Raw genomic sequence first — 24,659 nt, forward strand, 5'->3', positions numbered from 1 at the left:
TTTGAATTTCTCTCGTGACAGAATATATTTTTTTTATTTAAAAAAGCAATCTCACAAGATTATTTTGTAATTCAGCATTGCCTCAGATATTATATTGTTTATGAATAATAAATAATTCACTTGAAAAATAATTTAATTTCGTTAAGTAAAAGGTGTATTAACGTTTTATTGATATTTTTCGCGATTTATGTACATTTCCACCATGCCAAGCAACGCGATCTTTTTACAAATCGAGACTATAGTAGTATTTTGTATATTTCTGTGTCGTGCTCTAGTAATATTTTATTCAACTCATGTTTTGCGAAGTACATAATATCAGTACAATGTTGAAGACAACGTAGAGTTTTAATCCATAAAATTGAAATAAGTACTTGTAATTATAATTTTAATACTCTTATTTAATTCTTTATCGTTCTTTTTATATAATCTTACAATATTTAGTTAATATTTATTGCAATCTTTATTAAACTTGAAAAATTAAAATGATTATCTTCATAAATTATTCTGATAATGAAGAAATTTTCGTTTAAAAAAAAATAAATAATTTATAATAAACTAATAAATAGTTCTGTATATAACAGATATTAGATAATTAATATCAATATCATTTCTACGTTGCCTCGTTGTAAGTAAACAGCCGCAACAAAATATACGAAAAAAGCATACTTTTAAATTTTTTAATATTACGTGCTTATACGCAAATGCGTAAATATTTATAGATATGCCAATTATTGGATTACTTTTTAAGCAAAAACATGAGAATTTATATGGAGCAATATATCAATTACCGTCAATATTAACTCATTTTTACTGTCAATTCTCTGCAAGAATATGTATCATGAAAAGGAGCAATTAAAAATAAATCTTTGAAACAATTCTTGTATATCTTCACACTAACAAAAATACGTATAGCTGCAACGAGTATCAATTTGATTTCGAGAATAACAATCATATCAAAGTACAGCAATACATTATCAAAATACTACCGCGTACAGTAATAATTTCAAATATCAACGTTTCATTCATAAATAAAAATGACAAGTTTTAATTTTATTTGATTTTACATAAACACTAGGAGCACAAGAGGTGAATAATTATTAATAATTATTAATTCAAGAAATGTATTCCCGTTAGCAGAGTAATTCTCATGAGTCGTTATCAAAAGTTGGCAAAAAAGTCTTATTAGAAATTTATATTATAAATATAATTTTTAAATATACTTTAATATTATAAATTTATAATTCATGAGACTTTTAATTGAGTTTCTCGGTGATGTTCTTCCGTTATCACTGCACGCGAGAGTACATCCTACTGTCACCTGAGCGCAATGAGAACATGTCGTAATTGAATACGTTGTACTATATTACAGAAAAGAAAACGTCTTCCCTGAAAAAGTCCATATTTTACATACGAACCTCCTGTTACCGCGAATTGTTCTATCTCTCGACTATTACTTGTTGAATTGAGTACCGATTCCACTGAACGAGATCACGTATATTCCCTCACGTAGACAAGAGGGCAATAATCTCAACACCGGCATCCTACAAGGACCATATTATCCTGCTCGCGCGACTTGGCGCAAGCGAGTGACAAGAATCAACTTTGGTGCACGATGAAATTCGTGTGTGTATGTATATGTATGTGTGAAATAAATTAACAGATTCGCTGCGCAATAGTAGTTCTAGCGCGAAGTGTTTCTTCGATTCCTTTGCGCTAAGTAATCTAAGTAATGCTTAACATTAGGCTGCAATCGAAAATTGCGCTGAGACCGAAATTCGGTGGCGATAGATGAAAGTCCTAGGACGATGGATTTTAATATTGTCCGTTTGTAGAATTAGTCTAGTAGGATCGAATCGCTGGCGGAACCGTCGCGCATTCCTCTTGATTGAGCGTAACGTCAATTACCGGTCTATAGTCGAGAGACACCTTAAAATAAATAAAATAAGATTACAAATTATGAAATTATTAGAAAAATTATTGATTGGAAATATTAAAATGGAGAATAAAAACCTACTAATTAGTGTGAATTCGAGCAAAGATTGAAAAAATCAAGAAAACAAAATGAAAAAATTTTAAAAATGAAAAAAGCATTATTCATAGATACAATTTTTAGATATTAATGTCTATTATCTATAACAAATGGAAATTACTTCTCCTGTTCTCGGATTGATCTTTGACAATGTATGTTTTCTCCAATGTTGATCGAGCGGTTTCGGTTGCTGATTTTCGATCGGTTTACTGTAATCGTATTCATCGATTCTCTGTTTGCAATCTTCGCGAGCATGTGCGCCACGACTTTCCTTCCTATTCTCTGCCCCAATGATGGTCTGCATCGCATTAATCATCAGATTTTGCAATTCAAGCGTTTCTATCAAATCGGAGTTCCATATTAAAGACTTGTCCGCAACCTTCAGTTCGTCTAATTTTTTGTAGAGGTCGGTCATCTTCTGACAGCCTGTAAAAAAAAGATACATAATAAATGCTTTCAATGATGTTATTCAACGTTTATAACACATAACATTCGTCATTGTGTACGAAACGTAAATGGTCCTTTTTTAACCTTCTTTCAAACTTTCGGCGTCTCTGAAGACTGCCGCGTGCTTCTGCATAGTTTTTTGCATAGTCAGCCTTAATTCCGCAGTAGAAATGGAACCGTTGGCGTTTCTGACCCAGTCTAAATTAGCTACCGTCTCCTCACCAGCGTTCTAAAACATACAAGCAAAACGCAACATATATGTATGATTTATTCCCCAATAAAAATTAAATATATACAAGGTGTTCTAAAATTTGCGACTCAAATACTACAGCAAAAAATTTACAAATAATTATTTTACATGATTTTTCAAGAATTTTCTTGCTAATTAAAATAATATAAACTTACAGGTTTCAAGGGTCCGATTGCCTCGCCAGGCTTGTTCTCTTGGGTAATAGTTTTAGCGCATGCACGTCCGAATACGACCAAATCCAATAGAGAGTTGGCACCAAGTCGATTAGCACCGTGAACGGACGCACAAGCTGCCTCGCCACATGCATATAAGCCGGGCACTACTTTGTCCTGATTGTTTTCCCTCATCAACGCTTGACCTTTGTAATTCGTCGGCACACCTCCTGCAAATGTCAGTTTAATGTTACTAGGTTAATCTCTTCTGCTAGAATCGCGGAAATTGCTGCAAGTAGAACAAAGCAATTCGTGGCAGATCTCATTTAAAAATTACCGTGTCACGTTTGATAAACCATTTTATCAGAATATTTTCCTGGTAAGAAGAAACTCAACTGCGTGACGACTCCGATGGCGTCATCGCAAAGAATGTCAGGCCTTTCAATTGAAATCATCATGCAGAATCGAATATTAATGTAGAAAAACTCATCGCGTGACATTTTAATGAAGTTTCATTTTGCGGAAAGCAAAATTAAATATATTCTTTATTATTGGTTGCCAGCAAACATAAATAATTGCTAATAACACATAGGTAAATATAATGGTTTTATCTATATTATGTGACAATTGTTATTTGTGATTTGCTGGGTATAATCCATATGCAAATAATATTTCTCAATAACGTTTTAACAAAGAATATTAATTATGATAATTAGAATCAAGTATATTCTTTGTTAGTCCGAAGGTCGTCATAAAAGTTAATGTTCATTAGAGGTACTGATAGTCTCTCAACACTTTAGTTAATTATATTTACGTACCCATATTGTAATGGACAGTAGGTATAACGGGGATGGGTTCCCGGGTCACGTCGACACCAGCGAATATCATCGCAGTTTCCGAAATTCCTGGCAATCGAGCGGCAAGTTGTTCAGGCGGCAGGTGATGCAACTGCAAGTAAATATGATCCTTCTCCGGTCCGACGCCTCTAAGCAAATAAAAGGGACTATATTTACCACGAATATTTCCGAAGACGCGGCAAAAGATACGTCTTTACTGGCCCATCACTCACCTGCCCTCTCTAATTTCCATTGTCATTGATCTAGACACCACATCTCGTGATGCCAGGTCCTTTGCTACCGGCGCGTAACGTTCCATAAACCTTTCACCTTCGCTGTTTATTAAATAACCACCTTCGCCGCGGCTTCCTTCCGTGATCAAGCAACCGGCACCGTAGATACCTGAAGTGAATACAGTGTTTGTTGCAATCAAAGACGTAATGCAAAAAATTAGTCCTTTGTATAAGTTTGAAAATAAGCGCACTTGAATAATGATTTTTATTTCATTAAGAAATACGTAAAAGTTTCAATACTTAATATCTCAAATTAAGTATTACAATATTATTTTACTCCCATTATTATTAATTTATAAGAATCATCGAGACTTCAAATCTACTATTTATGGACATCTCGGTGTCATATTACAGCAATAATCTGATTCATTAGATATTAGATATTAAAGATGTATGTGTTGCACTTCAAAGTATTACTAAAAATTTTTAAATTTCAGATTGTTCTCTTTTATTACGTTTTAGTATTTGTGAAAATTTTCTCACAATTCTCTTATTCCTCTTATTCTATTTTAAGTTATTTAATTTTTTGTTTACTCTTTTTTATGTAAAATCGCATTTTGCAGCGTTTATTTATAAATTTAATGAGGAAGGAATATCAAATCAAAATTTTTTAGTCTAGCAAATATTCGTGCAAAAGTTAATTTGAATTCGTTTACTCGTCTAAAAGTTGTTTACCTAAAACAGTAACAAAATAGAGTCGTTTTCGCTGCATAATTCATTATAAGCTAATTTTTTCGTTGTTTTATTTATTCTTTACAGCTGGTTTCAGGACAAAATTCGAATATTCATGAATAAAATTTTTTGTCGTTAATTACAGAAAAAAAAAGAATAAATTTAAGAAACCTGTAGTTTTTTAATTTCAATAACTTTTAGCTGGTATTGTAGAGTCAAAACGTTCTTAAATATGTACCTGTAGGATGGAATTGCACAAACTCCAGGTCTTCATTGGGCAGATTGGCCCTGGAGACCATAGCAGTGCCATCCCCGGTGCAGGTGTGCGCGGATGTGCAGGAAAAGTAGGCACGCCCGTAGCCGCCGGTGGCAAGCACCGTATTCTTGGCGTGGAAGCGATGCAACGTTCCGTCTTCCAGACAGAGCGCGATCACCCCGCGGCATTCGCCGTCCTGCATCAGCAAATCGAGAGCGAAGTACTCGACGAAGTAGTTACAGTCGTAGCTCAGCGACTGGCCGTAAAGTGTATGCAGCAACGAGTGACCGGTCCTGTCGGCCACGCAACAGCATCGATGAGCCTGGCCACCCTTGCCAAACTTGAGAGATTGACCGCCGAATGCACGTTGATAGATCTTGCCTGGACAAAAACGGTCCACAATTAAGTTTTATCATTAAAAATAATTTTTTTTTATTTTTATCATTTTATCATTAGATAGATAGTATTTATTTATTTTGATTAATGTTATTATGATGACACTGTAAACATTCTTCAAAACTAGATAATATTTTTCGCAATAACTTTTTAACTTTTTCCGGGTTGGAGGGATTTTGTTTTTTGTCTTTGCGCACAATTTTATCGAAATTAGCGAGATAAAAGTTAATAAACTCGGAAAGAGACAAGAAATACAATTGTTGAGAAAATAGTTTTTAGGACGAGTTATTACACGTGCATTTATAGCAAAGGATCAAATAAGTTATAAATGAAGTTTTGACAAAGGCTGTCCAAGATTTTTTTTTTATTGTAAATTCGATAAATTAATATACATAATAGGTGAAATTTTAAGGATATTCTCTAAACATTTGCTGTGTAATTCAACTTTTTATTTCATTATTTAAATCATTGAGAACAAAAAATGCAAAACAAAGTCTGTAATGAATATATTAGTAATCGTGGCATTCAAGTCTGCGTTCAAGTCTAAGTCTCGACAATCTTCAATTGCCTGGCAACCGAGCAATGACATTTGTTATTTCCACGGTGTTTAAAAAAATTCGCGTTTTATTTTCTCGATTGCGGGAACAAATTCTTGCCGTCTGCAATTACTTCTTATCCATAAGTAAAGATGCATTCCTGCATTGCGTAAATACTGATAGATCAAGTATACCTTTTTGGGATCATTGTTAAATCATGGAAGACGACAATAGGGGAGAAGAAACTAATGAAGTGACGGGAGGCGTGGAAATGGACGAGACCGCGGGGCAACAAGAAAGAGGTTCTGATAATCAGTACCAACCGAGACCTTCCTCGGGTCGTAAGCGCACGCGAGACGAGTGAGTTACGTAAACAGAACAGATCTGTAATTAAGTTAAACGTATGTTAACGTATGACAAATAAACACCTCCAGATTGCTGCTCCACGTACATAAACTTCTGACACATTGCGTGTTTAAAAAAATATATATATGTATCGAATTTGACTAAATTTTTGAAAATACACGCATATCATTTGCATAATTACGTCTGATGGTTTATTTCTTATTTATAATAATTGTATATACGATGTCGCATGTTTGGACAGAACAGAGTCCAGGCAGCAAGACAGAAAGTCATCTCGCTCCCGATCAAGATCAAGATCAAGGTCAAGATCAAGAGTGAGCAAGCCCACGCAGAGGAGGCAGTGGAGAAGCGCAAATGCCTTTCTGAATTTCATGCAAGACTTTAGGCAGGTAACGAATCAAACAAAAATGATGGAAATAATATGTATGAGTGTTATGTAAGCGAGGAATCGTCGAATTGCAGAATTATAACAAGGTGAAGAGCAGAGATCTGTTTCGCCTCGGGGGCCAAGAGTGGCGGCGAATGTCGTCCGTGGAAAAGATGCCCTACGTGGAAGCAGCCAAGATAGCGCAGCAACAATCACAGAATAACAAGAACGCACAGCAGAACAAACCTAATAGCAGCGATTCCTCGAAGAAACCCGAGAAACAAACGGATCAGAAAAAGAAAGTACGAGAGGTTCGTTCGTTACACAAAGTTTCATTAATTTCTTGTTTGTCATTTTGCAAAACAAAATTAATATATAATTTTTTTACGTATTTCCTTGAATCTTGTCGCTAATTATTATATTCAATTAATTTCAATGACTCACACTGAGATGAAAACATGTTAACTAAATTTTTCAACTTGATTAAATTGCTTCAGATCAGGCATTTATATATTTAAGTTAAATGATATGTATGAATGATTAAATTGAAGTTTTCAAGAATTCAGGTATTTTATGTATTTAAGTTAAATACTCGAACTAAATTTACTAAAATCGAAGAAGAATTTACTTAAGTTGAAAAATTTGGTCAATAACAACTTTTTACTCAGTGCATAGAAAAAAGCTAAATGAGTTTATATATTTAATATTTATATATCGTTATACCGAAAAAAATAGTCTTGCGAGTACAGCTACAATCTTTTGGCTGCAAAAAATTAATTAAGATAGATAAATGATTAGCAAATATTGTGATATCGCATATGTTTGGTACTTAAATAATCTAAATAACAGAAACAGAATTTGTATGAAATTTAGAAAGAAAATTTTTCTGTAACGTCTATTCATATTAAAGCCAATTACTTGTTATAAAATTTGGTTATAATTGATAACGAGACCTAAATATTCTACAAAATATTGTTAAATGTTATTGCTATAAATTCTATATGATAAATTTTTGTTATGACATCTAGAAATTTACCTGCATCAGCAAAACATCTTTTTTAATTTAAGAAAATGCAAAATTAATGCTTGAAGGTTACTAATTTATAATTTTTATTTTAAACATCATAATTCTTATAGGTAACGTATGGCTGTTAACGTTTCAGGAAAAAAAAGAAAGAAAGAGACGTTCAAGAAGCAGGAGGGACGATTCCGATGCGGAATCAGATTCCGCAACATCGGGAACAGGCGCGACCAGCGAGGACGTTTCAGATCTGAGTTCTTAGGCGTTAATTTATTAAACTGACCAATTTATTAATTAATTAAAACCGACAGCAAGTATGTTAAGAAATATCTACACGAAACAACAATTTACTTCAATTAAGTTTCTTTATAGATTAGTCCTTGGCCGTGTCGTTTCGAAATTTGAATAAAGTCTAAGATCTTACACAAAACAGGTTTAGTCTCAGGTTTATTTTTTGTAATTATCTCTACTTTTCCTCTCCCTTTTTAAATTTGTAAATCTTTATGCTCGATCTCTAATCGGCCTTTTTATATCGTAAAACCTGTCGTGGTTTTATGTTGTAAAAGTTTTTCAACCTTCTTCTCTTTCAAACCTTTAGCCTTCTTCATTTTTTAAAATCTTTTTGTTACGGAGATATATAATATATATTTTATATTTAGGATTGAGTAAGTCAACAATTTTTTTAACTAAATTGAAGTTAACGACTTATAAAATTAATTCAGTTAAAAGTTATATTAAAATTAAATTAAGTTAAATTAGAAATTAATTTTGAAAAGCATTATATATGTCTTTCTTATATTACATTAGAATGCTGTAATCTTTTAAAAATTATTCTAAAGAACAAAATAATTATAATTTAAATCATCAAATAAGTTTAATATTTCATTTGTAAATTAAGTTTATATGAAATAACGAAGAATTATTGTTTTTATATGAAAGTAATTTGTTTTTATTTACAACTTTTTCTTCTACATAGGTACATTTTAACTTTAGGAAAAAGTTAATAAACACATTTAAAACAAGAAAATAGTCTACATCGATCTTACAATTAGTGCTCAAATAAGAATTTCCTAGATGATTTTATAGACATTTTCTAATTCTCCGAATTGGCGCCTCTCGTCGAATGCAGCTTTTAAATTAAACTAGAAAAATAACATTGTTGTAGGCCATTCTCTTGATTCAAATGTGTTATACACTCCACGATCTTATAGATATATTAATTAATAAGTTAAAATTTATGTGTTTTAAAAATAACTATAATTGAAGTTAAAAATAAAATTCATTAAAAATGAAGTAAGTTAAGTTAAAGGTTATTAACTTTCTAATTCTGTTAGTGACTTTCTCGTTGACTTTTTAACTGATTGCTACCCAATCCTGTTTGTAATCTATCTAATACGAAAAAATTCTCTTATCTCCATTCTCACTCACCGTCCGTAGTACGGCTGAAGGGCATGCCGCAGTTCTCCAGCTCGATGACGGCCTTTGGTGCCTCGCGAGTCATGTAGTGAATGGCATCCTGGTCACCCAGCCAGTCCGAGCCTTTGACGGTGTCGTACATGTGCCACTGCCAGTTATCCTCCTCCATGTTGCCCAGGGCGGCGTTGATGCCGCCCTGAGCGGCGACTGTATGCGACCTCGTCGGGAACAGCTTGGTAACCACCGCGGTCTTGAAGCCCTCGGCCACGAGGCCGTAGGCCGCGCGTAGACCGGCGCCACCGGCTCCCACCACCACCGCGTCATACGTGTGGTCCACCAACGGATATTGCTTGGAGATCTCGTCGGAGATCTTGGCCGCTCGGTCTGTCGTGTGATGAAGCTTGCGGTTGCCGAGGAGGAGCGGCAGTCCCAGCTTGTTCTACGAAACACGGAAGAGATGCGGAGATACCGAGCACAAGGCGAATCGCACCGCAAAACTTTAACGTACGTAACTTATAACGAGCGCGCGCTCCTTAACTAATTCACTCACTGGATTATTTCACTAACGTAACAACTAACTGTGCGACCTCCACACAACTTGTGTAAAAAATTCTCATGAGATTCTAAGATAGAGTCACTGCACCGGTCAATGAACAAATAAAAAATTGAACTGAACGAGAATAGTCAATGAACATATAAATAAAATTTTAATATAATTACATTTTAATAAAAAATGATATTTTAAAATTTTTATGAAAATTAGATCATAAAAAATACAATTAATTCGCAATTTATTATTTCAAAGTCTAATTATTTTAATATTTTTCTAAACATAGTCATTTACTGGTGATTGTTCAGCGACTGGTGCAGTGACCCTACGTGCGACCAAAAATATACAATGTAAAATTAAATTCGAATTTTACTGAAAACAGCAATGATTTGAGGCAACAATATACAAAGCGGAATAAGTGAGAAAATGATATCTAGTTTACAACTTCCTGCTTTTGTAGCCTCTCAACACGTGGTCCGTCAAGGAAGCTACAATTACTTCCTTTCGGATTTGAGAGCAAATTGTTAGGTAAGCCGTCACGTGGACACGTCGTTATTTATAATGAGTCACGAATATGCATCTGCGATTGCGTGTACGTACCCGTATCTTACATATTCAATTTGCCATGTTCTATTTACGAGACAAGCATATGGAGACAAGACTCGTCAGATAAAACGTACGTAACTTTTTTTTATCCTCATAATTTTTTTATAGTTATATACTGCACATTTTTAAATACAATTGTATATATTATATAACTGAACAATTTTATATTGTTTATAGATAAAATTTTACGCGTCCACGTTTCACGTTTAAATGTGCAATATTGTAAAACGTCTTTATCCTATAATAATATGCATTTTTTTAGGGTCTAAAAAATAGATAATAATAAGTTAAAATTAGGACCAAGATTATTATTAGGCATCAAGATCCGTAAACAGATATAGGCTCTTTCATCCTTACACCGAGAAAAAAAGTAACTTGACTAAATCTTTTAACTTGATTAAATTTCTTCAGTTCAAGTATTTAAGTTAAATATATAAGTAATTAATGCTTAAATCGGAATTCAAATATTATTCCAAATATTAGCACGTTTGAGGATTGATGACTCAAATATTTTATGTGCCCGAGAAAAAATTCTTCACATATAATTATATATATTTATTTGTATATGGACATATTTGATATGTAATTTATGTATAAAAATTTTTTGCCCGGCATATTTCAGTCAAACGCATAAATATTTGAACTGAAAAAATGTAATCAAGCTGAAAAACATTTACTCGAGTTAACAACTTTTTTTCCGAGTGTATGCTCAATAGAAAATGGAGGTATCGTAAGTAGTCAATCTAAACAAAGATAGGCATTGGACGATCGAATGGCACTTAAATGCTTGTAATACGAACGTTTCGCAACACTTCGCGGAAAACTGATATGTGTGCACATTTTTCTGACATTCTTACAAAGTAACGAGCGTGTCTATAGACAATCATTTTAAAATTATTATCTGCGGATTTAATTAATATCGCTGGTAGGGAAGTGCAGATTGCGTAACGAATATCTTCATTGCCGTGTAGTGTGTGGCAAAATAATTAAAAGCGATAAAAGCATCGACGCTAAGGACATTTGCGGAAAATGATAAGTTTTTACGTGGCTTATCGTCAACTTATGTGCCCGTACTCAAAGATAAGACAAAAAACATAATTTTGATTTGATCGTAAGATATCGCGCCGCCATATTAGTAACTTTCAATGTGTCTTCCCGAAAAAAAAAAAAATAATAATAATTCAACAATGCCTTACTATGTTTAATTCTCAATTCAATTTTGTTCTGAAAATGTATGGAAAGAAAAAAAAATTCGATTCGACTGATTTGCTTTAACGCGTAATTTCGTACCGGGTTCAACAAGAGGTAAGCGTCGAACAAACATTTGCCTAAAAATTCATGTCGACGTATTCAACCGTTAAAGGCTACGAGATAACGCGGAGGCGTGTCAGTTTAAAGTAATGGTGGTATTTCCAGTTGTAAACCTTATTATCTTTTTAATAAAACGCTCTCGACGTTTTGCAATTCGCTACCAGACGATAAAAATCATGATAAGAAAACTGGGCGCCGTTTCGATCGTAAGTATTTCATATGCAATAAATTTGGCGCGCATATCTAGGCGTGAAATTTTTCTCGGAGCTATAATAAAAAAAATAAAAAAAACGAAAATAAAACAAAAATAAAGATCATTATCAATTGAGACGCGACACGACGACGCGCGAAAATTTGCCAGGTGCGTTTTACGATTTATCTTGCTGCCTGCGTGAACGTCTATCGCTTTCATCTCGCGTAATTGCATCTTCAGACAACGCGCAAAAGTCTTCAAAATGTAAAGATAAATACGTGTGAAACAAAAGTTTTAAACGAAAAAAGTCTTTATGACCTGCGTAATTTTGTCTGAGTATCGCTGAAAACTTGTCAAATCTAATCTTGAACTCTGATTGCTGGAAATGGTATTTTTGAGCCAAAACGTAATTCTTTTTGTTTTAATTCTTTATTATTTAATTTGTCATCCGCGCTAGACTCTTATCTTATTTATTTCAATGTCAAGCGTTTTTACTTGTTCTAATCTTGGACAAACAAGAGAGTTAAAAAAAAAAAATTACCAAAACTCACGGGAAAAAAAGATTGAGTAATTTTTATCTTGCAAAATTATTAGTAAAAATATTGTGGTTATTTTTTTTGAACTTATGACAAATTTTACTTGTTTGAAAGTAAAAATACCAAAGGTACACAATATATTATAATTATTCATTCAAGTAATTAGTACAGAGTGAAGTAAGTCAGCATACTATTGTCAAAATTGTAAGCAAGAATACCTATACACATGTTTGTATTTTTTACTGCGCAGTAAATTTTGTTAGCGCTAAGGTAAAAGAAACTCATCGATAAAATAAATTTTATTGAGATGTGTGGTAATTTAGATTTACGTGCATTTTTTTAGAACAGTGACATAAAATTCATTTTACGAAATGTGAAAAATATTTTAAAGTATAGCTATACAACAATTATCCATTTACCAAAAAAAGTTAAATAAATTTTAACAGTTAAATAAATTTTAAATAAAATTTAACATAAGTACTTCGGGAAGTGATTCAAGACCCAAAAAGAAGGAAAAACATTATATAAACCTAGGTCCGGAAATAAGTTGATAAGTTTCCGAGTTATAACCACTTTTATGTTTAAAAAATCGTAATTTATTTTATTTAAAAATCGCAATTTATCGCTAAAATAATTTGCAAAGATTTAACAACTATAAAATGATAATTACAATTATTAAAAATAATCTGCCAGTTCCATAAAATTTACTAGAATTTTAACGCTTATTACTTAACATTTTTCACCGTGAGCCTTTGTCAAAATTAAGACAGCGCTTGCATGACTGAATTAACAAAAACAATTTAACATTTTTTGTCGAGCCGCTTACGAGAGCTCGTCAAAGTAATCCTTCGGTAAGATCACCGTCAACGTCCTTTTAAACCTGGCAGATATCTAGCCGGGTATCGATACCTCGTTCGTCGCTCAAACTAGTCGACATCGACGCCGAAACGCCGCCAAAGTGCATCTCGACTCGGGAAACGCTATCGAGCCATCGAGGCACCGTTAGACGCGAGCAGCCTCCCCCGTTGTCGGCCAACAACGCGGTCGAGCATATGGAAATGAGACGGGAAACCGGATCTTACCCCGGCGGCGGGACGTTGTCGGGCAAGAGCGCGAGGAGGGGTGGAACACCCTCGGCGACGGGGAAGTCGTGGGAAATGCGGTGCCGCTCGTATTTATCCGTCGGTCGCGCGCACCTTACGTAATTGATCCGCCGCTGCCGCCGCCGCGTAGTGCACCTACCTCACCACCCGCTGCGGGACGGTGAATGAAAAAATTACATAACTCGCTTAGAAGATTCGCGAACGCGACCCTGACCTGCGTCACCGTCGAGGTGATCCGCGCCGAAATATCGCACGACGTCGGCCCGATGGATTCCTTCTTTTTTTTCTTCCTTTAAGATGGCGCGAGGCCGCTCGTAAACGCGAGGTTTTCTAGGCCAGGTGCGAGGCCTCGATCTAGTTTCGATCGGGATTGGAGGGCTCGAGTTCCGGGATCGCCGCGAACGCGACCGGGAAGGCGAACCCTCGCGCCGTTCGTCGCGTTGCGGTCCTCACGAGGGAGACACGGTCGGTGGCGTCCCGCGACCCGCGACGCGGGGTGAGAATCCCGCGACCAGATTCTATTGTTCGAATTGCGAGTACGAGCTCCATTCAGGTTCTCACCAGCGTCACCGCTCCGGGCATGCTCCTCGGCAGCAACGACGCCGACAGCTTCAGCAGCCCGCTCATCCTGCGTCGTCTTACTCCCGTGTGGGCTCCTGGGCTCCCCGTCGAGATACGCTCCCCTCGCGACAGTCGGACCCGCGAGCACGCAACACGCGACTGACCCTTCCTTACGATGTTATAGGTTCGGCTTCGATCCGCACGGTTCGGCGGCTCGACACCGACTGCGACGCCGAGCGTTACCGGAACGCTGCGCGCGCACAGTGCTGCCAACGCGCTCGAGACGTCATCCAAATATGCGTTTCGGCTGCACCTCCAACGGCTCCAACGAAATAGGTGATCGAAAATATACCATTTAATTTTGAGAACCGGCGAACTGATCTCAACACCAACCGCGTCTCCTATTCTCGATCTTCTCGTCGATTCTAACGGTACGTACGTAAAACGAAAATGCTGCACGTGCGTCCACGCGTGCACGTAACCTCACTTTCGTCCCACGCACGCGTGGTCGATGAGTGACGTGAAGAATTACTCTTGATTATGAGAGTTCAATTTAAGGAATTTTTGTCTGAGAGAGATTTAAAAGACCTTATAATTACATATATTTATTGTTTACTTTTGATATTAAAAAGAGAGAAAAGAGAGATATATTTAGATTCGTATTCAGAATGTGTTTATGAAGACGTAAAGATGTTAGCGTGTTTTCTTGTCAATTTAGCCTTGCTTCACGTCTAAAAAAAGATAAAGATAGAATGGCACAAAAAAGCGCTGGTCCACGCGTGCACGTAACCTCACTTTCATCCCACGTACACATGGTGGAGTAACGTAAAGAATTGTGCCTTATAAGCACTGTAATATATTCCCAGAATATTATTAAAAATTAAAATAATATTAAAATAATATTCCGAGAATATTATTCAATACTTTTAACATTATTTTAATATTATAGGAATATTGTATTAATATTATATGTCCATTTTTATATAATAAATTTATAGTATATTATTTTAAATATCTGTGGAATATTATGAAAATGTTCTACGAATATTATAATCAAAAATTAATGTGAATTATTATGCACAAAATATTTATAAACTATATAAATTATTACATTTAAAAATTATAATATTCCCGATAATTTAAAATATTGAAGTAAATAATATTATTTACATCTCATAATATTTATATAATATTATTATTAAGAGTGAACATATAACTTTTTATTAATATTAAATAATATTTCAGAAATATTAATATTAAATAATATTGTAACGCTTATGAGAGCTTCAATTTAACAAGAATTTTTGTTTGAAAGATTTAGAAAATTTTGTATATTTTTATTACTTATTGTCGATATTAAAGAGAGAGAAAGGGAGAAGAGAGATATATTTAGATTCGTAGTCAGAACATGCTTATAAAGATGTAAAGATGTTAGCGCGCTTTTTTGTCAGTCTAGCCTTGCTTCACGAAGAATAAGTCTAGCCTTTTTCTAACGAAGAATAAAGAATGACAAAAAAAGCGCACTAGCATCTTTATAATCGTATTCTGAATGCGATACAAACACGGTAACTACATTTTCTTCGAGAAAATAAAGGACAAATCTGAAAATTTTTAAGATTTTTTTTCTATATGAAATTAGTCTGAATAATTAAATTTATCAATTATTTTTATAAAAATTTACTCATTAATAAATTTTTACTGAAACATTGCTTATTCTCATTTATCTTCGATAATTTTATAATATTCTTCGAAAGAGTATAATTTCTTTTTTTTTTAAATATATGATAATGAATTTGTCTAAAATTTGTGATGAATGTATTGTAACTATCAAGAAGATATTTTTGTCAAAGATAGCTGTTACTAGAAGAAAAAAGATAAATTGAGTAATTTTCTTGGCAGTCTTTTCCCGTGTGTACAGTATACAGTATTCAATTTTAGGAATATTAAAATGCAACATAGAGTTTTTATAAAATAAAATAAATTAAATGAGCCTCATTCAGCCCAGGTATCTCAGATAAAATTTATTCTAAAAATTCAATATAATAGATTTGCTTGTCTTTTAATTGCATTTATTTTTATTGATCATTAAACTCATTAAGTATGAAATGTCCGATTTTCTTAAATACTAAGTTTGAGAATTGATATCTGTGACATTTCACTTTGATAATTTCTGGGTTTTTTTTATTATAGAGGAACTGTTCAGATGTTTAAGTTCGCGTTCATTATGTGATTAATTGTTATACGAATATATGATTTCTTTACATGTATTCATGAAATTCGTCCATTCGTATCTTGCACATTGACATAGAATGCATAGACCGAGCATTTGAGGAATGGGGGCGTAAAAAACTAAAAAGAGATAGCATGATTAAAATTTAAAGAGTTGCGTTTTGGAATTTTTAATCCTGAAAATGATGACGTCGATCTGGAGGATAATGAGAAACTGAATAAAAAAAAATAGTAAGAAAAAAAAATTGGGATAATGTGAATAAAACTTGTTTCTTTGAAGTTTCTTGTTATCGTTTATGTCGTTTCTTTTAACTGACTAAACAGAAAACTTAGTATCAGCGTCGTTCCACGCCACCCAATATAATTCGAAGGAGGCGTAACGTGGCGCGATAAGCGTAATATGGGCCACTTTTATTATGGAAGTTGTCACGATTTCTCCGGTTTTAGAAAATTACCAGAGTGGTAGAACGGTATTCTTATCGCGCTAAACACTGCTATTCATCTACATATTATCTTACGTACGCATTAGTTATTACAAAATGAACTGCACGATATATGCAGAATATCTGTTTGATATTCTATTTTGTATATTTTTTATTTTATAAAATAAAAAACCAACATTTTGGAATTAATTTAAAGAATTTGCAATTAGGATACAAAGATTTCTTTGATTTATAGGTTTATATCTGTAATATACATATTTAATGAAATAAAGTGATGATCAATCATTTATATCTTCCATAAAAAATTTATTGAGATTTATCAGCTTGAAGTCGTAATGCTATCGGTGAAGGTATAATTAACGATTTATCTCTTACGAAACTAAGTTGCGGATGTAGTGACGTTGCTAAAACATGCTCGATGTCTTTTTCGCACAAAAACAAAAGAAAAGGAGTCGATTACGAAGTTTCATCATTTATTCTTGCGTAATTTCTGTATCGCAGCCTCCGGCGAACGAATGTCCGAGGGAGCGTTTTTCTGAAATTGGCTTAAGAAACGCAACGCCCGTTTTGATTCGCTTTCCTCGTTGCAATAGATATGAGCATTAATTACTTTTTATCAGTGAACAGTACGTCAACAACTGACGCGTATCGCGTGCGAAACATCTTACGCAAGATAACGGAAATAAAAATATTTAAGGAAGCAACGTTTTTTGACAATTTTCTCGTTGCCATCTTTTCGATATTTAACTATATCTAGTTTCTGGATTACGTGCAACTGATTTCAAATGTGGGATTAACGATAACGCGCCAGCCGATTGGGATTCATAATCGCGTCGTTCCCGTTTCATTTCAATTATTCGATTGTTGGCGGTTACTCATTTCTTGGGTCAATATGTGCGAATTGCAGGGGGCACATGCTGGGCCTCGGTTTCGTCTAGAGTCGTATCGATAACAGGCCGATAAGAGATAAAAATCTGTAAACAGAGCACGTGCCATTAAAAATTGCAATCGTTCGCAATAGTCCGTAATAGTCGAGAGTCGCAGCTAGAGTCTTCAGCTAGAAATATGTCGTGTATCGCTGATAAAATGCGATAAATCAAATGTGTTTTTTTTATAAATCAAGAAATTACGTGATGAAATTTTTTATAATTAAATGTTGTTCATGTAATATTTATTAGTAACAACACAGAAAAAAAGAATATTCTTGTTTTGAGAATATCCTTATTTTCGAAATGTTAAATATTGAAAACAGATTATGTAGTGTTAAACAGACCTAATACACGAAGTAATTTTTTATTTATTCAATAATAATTTTCATGAATTGAAAAAAAAATAAGAAAATAATATCTTTAAACTAAGAATGAGAATTTTTTATTATATATTATTATTATCCAAAACAATCATATTGTGCTCTTTAGAAGACTATTATAATATATTAAAATAAAAAAATATTTTTTTTTACTATGAAATTTAAAAGTATCAATTTTTTTTTTAAAAAGATTAAATTATATACAGGGTGATTATTAATGAATGTCCCCACTTTTTACCATAGGAGCATGATTTACCGACGGATATATATTTCTAACATATTATATTAGAAATTACAAATGCGTGCTCCTATGGTAAAAAGTGGAGACATTCATTAATAATCACCGTGTATAAGCAAGATTTTACTTTCTTGCTTATATATTAAACAATTGTTGTTGGAGAGATATTAATTTTAATTTGATACTAATACTTGGTACTGTTTTTTCTGTATATTTCAATATTTCTTGTAATGCATGGCTCGCAAAAGAGATGCTTTCGTATTTTAATTTGTAATCTCCGAGTAGTTTGAGCTCGTTTTATCAATGATTTATAGTATATGATTCATCGTCTTCCGCGTAAAAGAATGAGATGTTTTTATTTACTTTTTTCAGCATTTTAACTAACCGTTCCATCCTCCTGAGCCCACGTAAGCGTATGTTTACGCCAGTGTTCCGTGTAAGGTCGTTTCTTTTGCCCCTCAAGCGGTTTTGTGTAGTCATACTCATCAACTCTGTCCTAGAAATGAAATGACCATTCACGAGAATCTGCTTCGACTTCAGTCGGTTGAAATGCTCGTGATTAAGATTACGTGTACATATTTGCAAGATCACACCCGGAATGATTTGCTTTTATTTGCATTAATTATTTGTACAAATTTATCGCGTTCTAATTTTTTCTCGTTAATATAAAAATATTTTCCTATTTGAACCTTGTAGTCTTCCCTGGAGTGCGAGCCTCTCGATTCCTTTCGATTTTCGGCCGCGTATACGATGTGCATGCAGACGAGCATCATGTTTTGTAGCTCCAAGGCCTCGGCGAGCTCGGTGTTCCAAATGAGGGACTGATCTTGCACCTAAAAAAAACATTTAAAAGCATGATCCACATGTGCGTCTGGGTCTTAAATAAAGCGTTTTACATACATTATCGTCTTATACAACGACGCCGTTACGTCAGCGATCGCAAAGTAACGGTGCAATTATTCGTGCATTCTCATATCGAGCTAATTGTTTCTGTAAACCGCGATTTCCGCGTAAATTCCAAACATTTTTAGATGAGTACAAAACGTCTATAAATTCGCGATTAGAACTTATGTGAACTCAAAATTCAATAAGCAGAGTATTTTCGTAATAATATATTTTTTATAATATAATTTTATTTAATTTATGATTTAGTCCTAATATAGTTTTATTCGTTTTATCGTATTTTTCAAAAATATGTTTGTCGAGTAAATTTTATTTATGCATATACTGCAAACCAAAAGTTTGGAAATGTTTGCGATTTTCTACAAGGTTACGTATCTTGGTGAAAAAAATTGTAGAGAAATTTTAAAACGCGCGTTTCAAAGAGCAAAGTTAGAGCTTTCAATCTGCATTTTTATTTTATCTTTATGGCATTTTGTTCCTAAATTATATAAAATTGAAAATTGATATTTTTTAAATTGTTTTAATGTTTTCTATTTTTTTTTTTATATATATATTTTTATCCAATGATGTTTCATCGAGCTATGACACTTCAAAACAAAAATATTGAGAAAATATAAATTTTCAATTTTACATAAATTAGGAACAAAATGTCATAGACACAAAATTAAAATACAAATTTCAAGCTTTATCTTTAAAATGTGTGTTTGAAAACGTCTCTACGATTTTTCTTCACCGAAATATTTAACTTTTCACGAGATGCGAGAAAATTGCAGTCGCTTACATACTTTTGATTTGTAGTGTAATTCATTTAGCTTTAAGTTTCTAAATTTACTCTTAAATAATTTTAAAATTAATAATGCTGAAGTGCGTCGACGTACGCATAAATCTGGTAAATCGCAGGTATAAAGACGGGACATCTCCCGGCATGCACGCTGCAGAATATCACAAGTTCTGAATACCCCGCAGAATCTCTGCATCGTGCGTTGCATCTCTTCGCGCAGCTCGACAACGGGAACGCAACCTTTCGCATAACGGGTTGCATCGAAGCGACAAATCGACTGCTCGCCAATGTCCTGCATCCAAATCGCTTTTTGTCGACATACATTTATATGCTAATTCGTGCCTCGTAAAGTACAGATCTTCATTGAGCAATTTAAACACGTAAATTCTCATTTCACTTTACAACTTTGATAGGGTCTGGTTAATTAATGCTGCACATCCTTCGAAGCATTTATATCAAGTTAGCTCTTACGAAAAGAAATGACAAGAATATGAAAAAAATAGTTTTTACTATGAAAGAACTTCATTTTATTCTTGTAGTTTTTTTTAATATGAGTATCGGTTATTCATAAAAAAAATATGAAATAAATAAAAATTTTAAAAAATGCAGAAAATTAATTTATAAATATAAGAAAAATATATAAAAAATATGTATTCTTTGTCAAATAAATAAAATAAGATATATCATTGCGATATGACTCGAAATATAATGTGGAATTGTGAGGACGATAATTTGCAATACTGTGTCCCATTAAATTTACAACGGCAAAAAGTTTCCTTTCAAAATGTAGATGAGGAGCATTTTTCTACGGTTGCCCGCATAAATTTTTTTTTTTACCGACGATAAATCTTCGTGACGTTCGCCAGGTCTAGCAATACAGTCGATCTGGTCGGCGATGGCTTTGCCGAATATCACAAGTTCCAGAAGACTGTTAGCGCCCAGGCGATTAGCACCGTGAACGGATGCACACGCGGTCTCGCCGGCTGCCCAGAGCCCTTCGATCGGTCTGTCCTCTTCGTTTTCTCGCGTTAATACCTGAAAAGGTATTATTTATGTCGAAAAAATGCAATTACGACGTCAAGTAACCGCACCGTAAACGCCAATAACCATAAATCTGTTATCTGTGTAAATGTATTTTTAGTCTGTGCAAATAATCGAATTCCGCGGGCTTATTTTTGTCAATAAAACGATTAAAACACATTAATGGTAATAATACATGGATAATATATATTGCCAAACACTTCTTTGATTAACAATGTAATATATATAAAATAATATTGGATATAAAATATAATAAAAATTTTTATATTTTATAAGATATATTCGAAATATAAAATTTTACGTTAAAATATGTTGTATATGGATATATAATGGTGATTAAAATGATTGATTAAATTGGCAGTTTTAGTTTTTTTTGGTTAATTATGCAAAACGAAGTTTCTTAATGCCGACTTGAATTGAATCGCTGAAATACAACTTTTAGTTAACGATATAATTGATAGGTAGAATTTTAAGCGTATCCATACAGCGCATCGATTGTTGTGGAAAAGATTTTCAGAAAGATTTCAACTATTCACATTTCACGTGTAACATTTCTGAAAGAATTCAACCTTTGATATTTCATTTTTTTCAGTCAAAGCATTTCTGAAATATCTCTGAAAAATTTCGATGCTGTATGATAATGAAGAAAGATTATTATGTTAGAAAAATAGTATTGATTGTGTGATATGGTCATTTTAAATACATAATTTTATAAAGTGAACAACATATGTAATTAGTATTTGAATTTATTTTAAATTCGAAGTTTTTGAATAGTTTAGATTTGAATCGTGGAGACTCAAACCCGAATCAAATCAAATCTTACTGAATTTGAATTCAAATAGTTTGCTCAGTTCTAATATCCGTCAATTAAAGATAATCATAAATAATATAATGATACAGTGAAAATTAATTGCGTAAATATATTGCTTTACTCACTTGTGCACGCCAATTCGTGGGTATACCGCCCATGTTATAATGCACCGTGGGAATCACGGGGATCGGTTGCTTAGTCACATCCACTCCGGCGAATACCCAGGCGAGGTGCGAGATCCCGGGTAGTTTTTTGTGTATCAGCTCGGCCGGCAGGTGATTTAATTGCAGATAAATGTGATCTTTCTTTTCCCCGACGCCCCTGCAAGAAACAGCGTAAAGCAATGAATTTTTGCTACAAAAAATACCATGTTCTTATGTAACGACACATAACTCCTTCAACTCTAACTAACTTCCCACTTCCAGGAAGTCGGGATGATGGATAATTATAAATTAATCTATCTGAGAGATTCGAGCCTCTCGTCTACTTCTTACTTATTTACTTAAATGTACTGGTAGAAAAAAGTTGTTGGTATAATTAAATTTTGCAACTTGATTAAGTTTTCTTTAATTCAAATGGTTAAATTGAAGTTCAAGTATTTTATGTACTTGAGCTAAATACATAAGTTAAATACTTGCTTGAACTGAAGAAATTTAATCAAGTTGAAAAATTAGTCAATTTAACAAATTTTATTTCTAGCCCTACTTATCTAGAATTCATTCAGTGATTTCTAAATAAAAAATTGGCACGCAACAATAAGTTATCAAGATTGAAGAAAATTTTCTTTTAACAATTCCATCGTCTTTATATGAGATGTTCTAAGCATCTCTGTGAGTTCTTCATTCGTTCTTTTTATTTGCAAATTAAATATCTAATTCATGGTTTTTTTGCGGAGAGAGAAAGAATTAGAATACGAAGGATTGCGCCAACCTTCCTTCCAGTATTTCAACAGTCACAGCTCTCGACACAACGTCGCGGGAGGCTAGATCCTTAGCCACGGGCGCGTACTTCTCCATGAAGAACTCTCCCGCGGAATTGACGAGTTTGCCGCCTTCCCCTCGGCTACCCTCGGTTATGAGTATGCCGCTACCGTAAATGCCTGCAGTGCAAAAAAGAGTTCGGTCGATTATCATTGAACACAAGGCCAAATAAAGGAAAGTGAAGTCGTCGTCGGAGTATAGAATCAATCTGAAAATACCGGTCGGGTGAAACTGAATGAACTCCATGTCCTGCAACGGTAATCCCGCCCGACACGCGATCGCCATGCCGTCACCGGTGCAGGCGTGTGCCGCGGTAGTAGAGTAGTAACATCTTCCGGCACCACCCGTTGCGATCACCTGCAAAATGATAGCTATGTTAATATCGATATTAATTTGCATTATTACTGTTAAAAATAAAGGGCAATTAAGCTGCATCGACAAACAAAAAAGAAACCTAACGTTAATTATTAACTCTCTGAGGTCTAACGTTTTTTTCCCGCTGCTTCCCTAGTCCAACCGGGTCACTGATGCCGGATAATGTTTTCGAAAGTTTTTGGACTTTAAAAAGTCTGAAAAAATTCTACACTCCTTCAACATTCCAGAGTACAATTTCATTGTTTGACCCGAAACGTTTTTCGCTTTTTTTTTTGTACGTGTCCGAGTTTGAGGTGTCCGAGTTTGAGGTAGAATAATTCAAAACTAATAATTCACCTGGATCTTCAAATCCCGATTGGACAAAGAGATAAGAATAACATATAACAATTTTTCTATAATTAACGTATTAATAAATAATTAACGCACTATAATTTTTTTTCTATAAATTAAACAGACAATAAGTTAAATGAAGCAATATATAACATGGCTCTTATAGCTTTCTCTTACTGTATGATGAGCCCTAAATCGGTGCAAAAGTCCAGTCTCTAATTCCCAGGCGAGGATCCCTTTGCAGCATCGGCCGTGCATGAGCAGGTCGAGGGCGAAATACTCGATGAAATAATGCACATCGTAGCGTAGGCTCTGACCGTAGAGAGTGTGAAGCAGCGAATGGCCGGTTCGATCAGCGACAGCGCAGGTTCGCTTAGCCTGGCCGCCTTTGCCAAATTTCAACGACTGGCCACCGAAGGCACGCTGATAGATCTTACCCTCTTCCGTACGACTAAACGGACAGCCTACGTTTTTTTTTAGTGTTTTTATTAAGTATACATCCTAACCCCCAAAGTATCGTACGTATTTATAATAAAATATCATTAACGTACATATAATTTCTATATAAATATAAATATTTTAAATTGATGAAACATATGTTGTATATAGCTTCTCAAAATAATAATTTTTGTAATTTATTGGATCGATTTACCGTAATTTTCGAGTTCGTAGACCGCTCGAGGTGCTTCCCTCGCGAGTAGATGAATAGCATCCTGATCACCCAACCAGTCAGATCCCTTTACTGTATCATACATGTGGTACAGCCAATTGTCCTTCTCTCCGGGGAACGCGGCGTTTATGCCACCCTGAGCTGCCACGGTATGTGATCTAATTGGGAATAGTTTTGATACTACTGCTACACGATATCCTTTTTTACCAAGACCAAAGGCTGCCCTTAATCCTGCGCCTCCCGCTCCTGCTATAACTACGTCATAGCAGTGGTCTATCATAGGATAATTCTGCAAGTTAATAGCGTGGATAATTGAGCAACCTACAAAGTGTGCTAATTGAAAATTTTCAAATACCTCATTAACTAAAACGTGTTAGAAAATTGAATAGCACAAACAAATATTTTAGTCAAAATTAAAAAAAAAGATAAGAGATATAAGATTGATATTTCTATTTTCAAAACTGTATTTTAGAAGGGTACAATTAGGAATGAACGTACTTATTGGCACGAAAATAATTATCATGTCAGAAAGATAAGAATGTAAAGAGGAGATGAGAACAAGTTTATATCCGTCCATTTAATTTATATGGAGTATTTAGTTATTTATAAAATTTTAATAAATAATTTTTAGTAAATTGTACTTACACTGTCG

General features: G+C 34.1%; 4 protein-coding genes and 1 long non-coding RNA gene across 6 annotated transcripts in view; 3 read left to right on the top strand and 2 right to left on the bottom strand.

Annotated features, from left to right (window-relative positions):
• Positions 1–140: 140 nt before the first annotated feature.
• On the bottom strand, positions 141–14,140 carry LOC105195992 (succinate dehydrogenase [ubiquinone] flavoprotein subunit, mitochondrial). Its single transcript, XM_011161686.3, has 9 exons — positions 13,898–14,140; positions 9,050–9,476; positions 4,918–5,316; positions 3,948–4,116; positions 3,697–3,863; positions 2,882–3,108; positions 2,561–2,705; positions 2,151–2,455; positions 141–1,926 (listed from the first exon to the last, which is right to left on the bottom strand). Exons 1-9 carry the CDS (start codon positions 13,961–13,963, stop codon positions 1,840–1,842), a joined length of 1,992 nt encoding a protein of 663 aa, XP_011159988.1. The 5' UTR covers positions 13,964–14,140; the 3' UTR covers positions 141–1,839.
• LOC105195991 (high mobility group B protein 4) lies at positions 5,801–8,053 on the top strand. Of its 2 annotated transcripts, none has more exons than XM_011161685.3 (4): positions 5,801–6,227; positions 6,475–6,622; positions 6,696–6,902; positions 7,764–7,897. In XM_011161685.3, exons 1-4 carry the CDS (start codon positions 6,085–6,087, stop codon positions 7,881–7,883), a joined length of 618 nt encoding a protein of 205 aa, XP_011159987.2. In that variant the 5' UTR covers positions 5,801–6,084; the 3' UTR covers positions 7,884–7,897. The 2 variants fall into 2 exon arrangements, with proteins under 2 accessions (XP_011159987.2, XP_011159986.2); XM_011161684.3 differs by having other exon boundaries at positions 5,808–6,227; positions 6,696–6,911; positions 7,764–8,053.
• LOC120359206 lies at positions 9,408–10,263 on the top strand. Its single transcript, XR_005576037.1, has 2 exons — positions 9,408–9,541; positions 10,048–10,263. It is a non-coding gene; the product is annotated as an uncharacterized LOC120359206 (long non-coding RNA).
• Positions 14,141–14,187: 47 nt separating the features above from the next.
• The window catches only part of LOC105195995 (enoyl-CoA hydratase domain-containing protein 3, mitochondrial), a 31,165-nt gene continuing 20,693 nt past the window's right edge, over positions 14,188–24,659 (top strand). Inside the window, exon 1 of the mRNA XM_039455971.1 lies at positions 14,188–14,328. The gene's annotated coding sequence lies outside the window, so the exon portion shown is untranslated. The remainder of the gene's footprint in view (positions 14,329–24,659) is intronic.
• LOC105196038 (succinate dehydrogenase [ubiquinone] flavoprotein subunit, mitochondrial) lies at positions 16,855–24,380 on the bottom strand. The gene is made up of 10 exons (XM_026133399.2): positions 23,990–24,380; positions 23,515–23,801; positions 22,851–22,989; positions 22,583–22,751; positions 21,778–21,973; positions 20,638–20,835; positions 19,898–20,092; positions 18,806–18,949; positions 18,502–18,612; positions 16,855–17,543 (listed from the first exon to the last, which is right to left on the bottom strand). The coding sequence occupies exons 1-10, from the start codon at positions 24,285–24,287 to the stop codon at positions 17,457–17,459; spliced, it is 1,824 nt and encodes a 607-aa protein (XP_025989184.1). The 5' UTR covers positions 24,288–24,380; the 3' UTR covers positions 16,855–17,456.

This window comes from Solenopsis invicta, chromosome 12, assembly GCF_016802725.1.
Source record: "Solenopsis invicta isolate M01_SB chromosome 12, UNIL_Sinv_3.0, whole genome shotgun sequence".
Taxonomy (NCBI): Eukaryota; Metazoa; Arthropoda; class Insecta; order Hymenoptera; family Formicidae; genus Solenopsis; species Solenopsis invicta.

What these genes read in the sequence shown, in the direction of transcription:
- LOC105195991 (XM_011161684.3), top strand. Translation starts at nt 6,085, where the DNA reads ATGGAAGACGACAATAGGGGAGAAGAAACTAATGAAGTGACGGGAGGC. An exon ending in TCATGCAAGACTTTAGGCAG is followed by an intron (nt 6,623 to 6,695) that starts GTAACGAATCAA and finishes GTCGAATTGCAG; the next exon opens with AATTATAACAAGGTGAAGAG. An exon ending in AGAAAAAGAAAGTACGAGAG is followed by an intron (nt 6,912 to 7,763) that starts GTTCGTTCGTTA and finishes TTAACGTTTCAG; the next exon opens with GAAAAAAAAGAAAGAAAGAG.
- LOC105195992 (XM_011161686.3), bottom strand. Translation starts at nt 13,963, where the DNA reads ATGAGCGGGCTGCTGAAGCTGTCGGCGTCGTTGCTGCCGAGGAGCATG. An exon ending in CTTCAGCCGTACTACGGACG is followed by an intron (nt 5,317 to 9,049) that starts GTGAGTGAGAAT and finishes GTTTTTGTCCAG; the next exon opens with GCAAGATCTATCAACGTGCA. An exon ending in TCAATCCGAGAACAGGAGAA is followed by an intron (nt 1,927 to 2,150) that starts GTAATTTCCATT and finishes ATTTATTTTAAG; the next exon opens with GTGTCTCTCGACTATAGACC.
- LOC105196038 (XM_026133399.2), bottom strand. Translation starts at nt 24,287, where the DNA reads ATGATAGACCACTGCTATGACGTAGTTATAGCAGGAGCGGGAGGCGCA. An exon ending in CATTCAGTTTCACCCGACCG is followed by an intron (nt 22,752 to 22,850) that starts GTATTTTCAGAT and finishes TTTGCACTGCAG; the next exon opens with GCATTTACGGTAGCGGCATA. An exon ending in CCACGAATTGGCGTGCACAA is followed by an intron (nt 20,836 to 21,777) that starts GTGAGTAAAGCA and finishes ATACCTTTTCAG; the next exon opens with GTATTAACGCGAGAAAACGA.